Source organism: Choristoneura fumiferana, chromosome 5 (assembly GCF_025370935.1).
Source record: "Choristoneura fumiferana chromosome 5, NRCan_CFum_1, whole genome shotgun sequence".
NCBI lineage: Eukaryota > Metazoa > Arthropoda > Insecta > Lepidoptera > Tortricidae > Choristoneura > Choristoneura fumiferana.
The window spans coordinates 6,428,640-6,433,735 of NC_133476.1; the positions used below are offsets into that span (position 1 = coordinate 6,428,640).

General features: G+C 34.8%; 1 protein-coding gene across 1 annotated transcript; it reads left to right on the forward strand.

The window, feature by feature from the left end:
* The first annotated feature begins 396 nt into the window (after positions 1 to 396).
* On the forward strand, positions 397 to 4,816 carry LOC141427780 (uncharacterized). The gene is made up of 3 exons (XM_074087371.1): positions 397 to 517; positions 1,504 to 1,729; positions 2,567 to 4,816. The coding sequence occupies exons 1-3, from the start codon at positions 456 to 458 to the stop codon at positions 4,418 to 4,420; spliced, it is 2,142 nt and encodes a 713-aa protein (XP_073943472.1). The 5' UTR covers positions 397 to 455; the 3' UTR covers positions 4,421 to 4,816.
* The last annotated feature ends 280 nt before the right edge of the window (positions 4,817 to 5,096 follow it).

Below are 5,096 nucleotides of genomic sequence, written 5' to 3' on the forward strand. Positions count from 1 at the left end.
TACGTTAGTCTTTTACGAAATAAAACGCGCTTGAATTAAATCTCAAAAGTTTGCAGTTAGTATGATTTCAACTCATGCTTGCAGGATTTTCGCAAAGTCGAACTTTTTTTTCCAGCTATGAGTCTGCTTTTTTCCTCAAAGGCAAAAATTGTTCGCAAAATAACGCCGTTCAAAGACAAGGACCAAGTCCAATTTATCAGTGTTGACAGCGCACCCTTAACCGTGAAATTTGCGCCGCTCGATCACTTTATTGTTTGTTTTAATAATCCCTACATGGCCTCTAATGGGCTGATATAACTTTATTGGTCACCTTATCTCGGTACGGATAACATCGTGCAACCATATCAGTACAAACTTTCTTTGCAGCCAGTGCTTTTAGACTTTGACACATCATTGAAAATTAATTATGAAAAAAAGGTTATTCTAAGACTCTGAAAAAAATTTCGTCTAGCAGAATGCAAATAGCGCAGCAAGGTTTTCTTGGAAAAACTAACAGAGCTATAACATCGGCTGTGAGGTAAGTACATAGCTTAAAAGTAATGTAAGATGTATAAGAAATGCTGACACAGATATGGTATAAAATAAGGTAAAAAAATTGGAGTCAGACTATTTAAAGGTAAAAGGAAAAATAAAAGCTTGTAAAAATAAAAACTACATTTTTAGTACATCTTTTTTGCAAATTGTACTTTTTGTTGACTGTATTTGCGTTGCCAACTAAACTATATTTCCATACCAAATTTCAAGTCGATTCCGGACTACCAGAATCTCACTATCAGATTATTGTATTGTCACCAGATTTACATAAGTACCTATGCCAAATTTGAAGTAAATCTGAGTAATGAAAGTGCGTCAAATCTAACTTGCAAGGTTTGACCCGTACATACATACACACATTGCAAGTTAAATAAAAGCTTATAAAATGTGTTTTTATTTTCACTTATGATTCACACCATCAACAATAATAACGAAAAAATGTGCATAATTTATAACATAAATAGTTGACAGAGATTTCGACCAGGTTCGATTCCCGGTATGTATGAGAGTTAAAACAAAAAAAATTGAATGCCATTTTTATTAAATCTAAAATCGAAGTCATGTTTCCTAAGAACAGATTTCGCTATCACTCATAGTTTCTGACTTCTCCCTACTGACTTATTTGGATTGATCATATTTTATAGGTACATAATACAGGTACGTATATGTTACCAAAACGTCAAAAATATCTATACACCTTTATGCCACTAACTATAATGGTCGATGTATACATAATTAAATTTGACGCTATGGCTGTATACATTTTTCTATTTTTCCATTGTGACACGAAAATTATGCATACAAATGTACTATGATTAATTTTTAGGTCACAATGGAAAAAATAATAGTAATTTCAATTATCTGCGTTAAAGTGTACAACTTTTTGGTGTTCACCCTTTCATGGCTTCGACTGTACTTAACCAATGAATTCGAAAGTAAAAGAGGCACTCAAGAAACGTATCATTCCAGGAACACGTCATGCAACCGCGGCTGGCTCCAAGTCTTCACCCACATAGTGTGCGGCACGTTTACCGTCACCAGTTTCATTCTGATCCTCCTCATAGCCCTTCAGATCTTCCCCAAGCGGTCGCCGATGGTCGCAGGCTTGAGGTGCTATGTATCCAGTTGTCGTGTCATATGCCATGAGGCGCCGTACTACGAGCTTTATGAGGATGATGTCATATTGGCCGTTATGGTAGTGATATCTTTTCATTTAATCTCTTTTTAAAAAGTCTGACGTATATCTTCACCGTCAATAAGTAAGATACCATTAACCAATGATTTCAAGGCATAATTAATAAAAATTAAAAAAAAAAAAAAAACAGAAAAGAAGACTAATTTTAAATTAATTGCTGGCAAGAAATAAACTTTAAATTGAATTGGCTACGAATTAGTCATGTCACAAAGTCACAATTCAGAAGTACCATATAAAACCTATGGGGGATTCGCGTTTTAACAGCTTATAAAAAGTATGTTAATTGATACATTCTCGTTACATTCCTAAATAAAGAGCGTATAAGCACGAAAATGTAATAGATATACAAACAGAAGGACAGACAGAGTTACTTTGTCATTCATAATATTAGGTAGTACTCGTATTACCAAAATTGTGAAATGTGAATGTATGTACTTAACTCTTTCTATGACTGTTTGTCTGTCTATTTGTTTGTTTGTTTCCTCTTCACGCTTATACTGCTTTTAGTATGGAGATAGTTTGAGACCCTGGGAAGGACATAGGATAGTTTTATCCTAAAAAAACCATAGTTCCAGCAAGGCAAAGATAAGCAACTTCTTTGCAGACGAAGTCGCGGACAACAACTAGCAGTTATATAAAATACTGTATAGATAATTTTAGGCTTAGGCCTTACCTACTACTCGTAAAGGGTATAATTGTGTGTTGAACAATTTCAAACAAAGCCGATGAATTTTTTTTGTACTTTCTTTTATTACTTTTGACTAAATACGCACACTGCATTATTATATATTGGTATTGTAATTTTACTGCTTCATTGCTTGTTTTATTTTTACACAGGAGGCGGAAACCCAATGTCAAAACGTATTCCTCAGTTTAATCCAACCCGCGTTTACGAACGAAACTATGCCACAGAATTGGCTCGCAAGGATGCGTTCGAATGTTTTTGAGGTTAGCATAATTGGTGGAAATCTTCGGCACATCCCGCAAAATGCCTTCTCCAGTTACTATGCAAGACATATCAAATTATTGCTGTTGGAAAATATAACTATCTCATCATGGACTCAACACATGCTACTTGGACTAGCAAGCTTGGAAAGTATATTCATAAAAAGTTGCAATTTACTCTACGTGCAAGAGAACGCTCTGATGCCAGTAAGTCAGACTTTAAAAGCTTTGACTGTTATGGATAGCGGACACTGGGATCCTTCAATGTTAACTGGATCTAGCCGACTTTCTAGTTTACTCACGGTTGATTATTCTTCAAATGTTTTTGGTACTATTTTAGGTAATACTAGCTTTAGCAGATTACGTCATTGCAAGTCACTTTATTTAAGCTATAGTAGGATAACTTACATAGGCCCAGGAGCTTTCGATAACTTAAGAAACATAGAATATTTGAACTTAGACAATAATTTTCTTAAAACTATTGAGCCGCATCTGTTTCATGCAATTACATCATCAAATAATCCAAGAGTTAGAATTAATTTGGTAGACAATTTATGGCACTGTGATTGCGCTGAATGGGATTTGAGGCGATTGATTCAAAAAGGCGTATTGCTAGTTGATCCAACTTGCCACACTCCTACCAATCTACGAGGAAAAACTTTCACTGAATTCAATTACTATTGCAAATCCAGAGAACCAAAAAGAATTGTTGTCGTCGATATGGCACCTATGATTACGGAAGAGATAATAGGTACAAAACTTCACAGTTTCGATTGTGATAATAATAAATCTTTAAAATTGTCACCTGTGCTAGTTTCTCCTTTTAAAAATTATGAATGTGCAGCTACTAATATTAACACCACGTTTTTCCACAATCCTACAGTTGTGGTAGACTTTTATGATAACGTAGGTTACTTTTGGATAAAACCGACAATAGTGATTAGAGGAATAAACTTCACCATGATTGAATTAGGATCATCGGGGCTAGAAGGATACGGTCTAATTTGGTACAGAAGTTCGTGTCCTAATGAAATATTTTGTGTAAATGTCATTCCTGAAATCATAAGATTGTACAATATGAATTTGAGTAATCAATATACATTTTGCCCAGTGACATTACCATCAGGCTCAGTGAAAAGTGACCAGTGTATTGCTTACAGTACTCCTATCGTTCATAAAGCACGTTCAGTCAGTCAAATTACGATGTACATTTTAGTTGCGGTCAGTTTCCTTTTTTTCGGAGCTTTGTGCCTTTACATGCTTATTCGTCAATATCCTGCACTGTTAAAAGGGAGCAAGAGACTATTATTTGTAAAGCACAAGAATGTGGATGCTTTAGTGTTGCCACCAAAAGTACCTTTGCGAAGTAGTATGCTGAGCAAAGAAACGTCGGTTGAATTTAACGGACTGCGTGAAAATTCAAGGTCTCTGCAAAGTGATTTTCAGATCAGCCAATTGACGAGGTCTAGATCCATTAGGAGCACCAATAGTTGCGCCCCGAGTTATATTTCCGCGCTGCAACCAACCGAAGAACAGCTATGTGATTGGCGGTTAAAGCACTTAAACGGTAAATTTGAAAATGATTATGCAGCCATTACCACAATAAGCTCCGACGTGACACCAATTTCAATATTGAGTGGAAGTGACAATTTATACTATTCCTTTGATGAAAACTCGCAAAACAGTATCAGCATTGGCACTACTTCGAATTTGGATATTGAACTTAAATCCATTGGTCCGGTTTAAAATTGGCAATTGTAATTATCTCAATTTTACAATACAATACAATGACTTTTTATTGTACACCAAAAATAGTAAGCGATACAGAAAACAGGTACGCAGAGAGAAAATTACAAGTTAAGCAATAGGGGGAATTATTATTAGTATTTGATTAACTCTTGAAGCTAATTATATACCAGGTGTGGCTTGTAATACGAGCAAAAAATTAAAACATAGATCGTCCTCGTCAAACTAAACAATAGTAGTTCAGTGACTTTTAAAAATAATGGACTCTTTGAATTTTCCATTTTTCATACAAATTAAATACTGCTATCAATGTACGCCATCCTAGAACACAACTGACGTCGCCTGCCTCGCTACAAACATCAAGCATTTTGTTTTACATTGCTTCTTCGAATAAACTTAAAAGTGTAATAAAAATTAAAAAAAAATATTATTTCTCAAAGTCGCTGAACTAATGTTGTTCAGTTTGACGAGTATGATCTATGTTTTTATTATTTGCTCGTATTACAGGCCATACCCGGTATGTCTTACTAATACAGACATAGACAGGTCAAGGATTAGACCTTAGCTCAAAGTAGTCATTCATTGCATAGGTATATATATTACGACTTGACATTGACCGTTAAATTAATTTGCAAATGTGTCTTGCTTTTCAAAGAGAAGGATTTTCTATATTGAA

Coding starts and splice junctions, on each gene's coding strand:
- LOC141427780 (XM_074087371.1), top strand. CDS start 456: ATGCAAATAGCGCAGCAAGGTTTTCTTGGAAAAACTAACAGAGCTATA. Junction 518..1,503: donor GCTATAACATCGGCTGTGAG/GTAAGTACATAG, acceptor GTATCATTCCAG/GAACACGTCATGCAACCGCG. Junction 1,730..2,566: donor ATGTCATATTGGCCGTTATG/GTAGTGATATCT, acceptor ATTTTTACACAG/GAGGCGGAAACCCAATGTCA.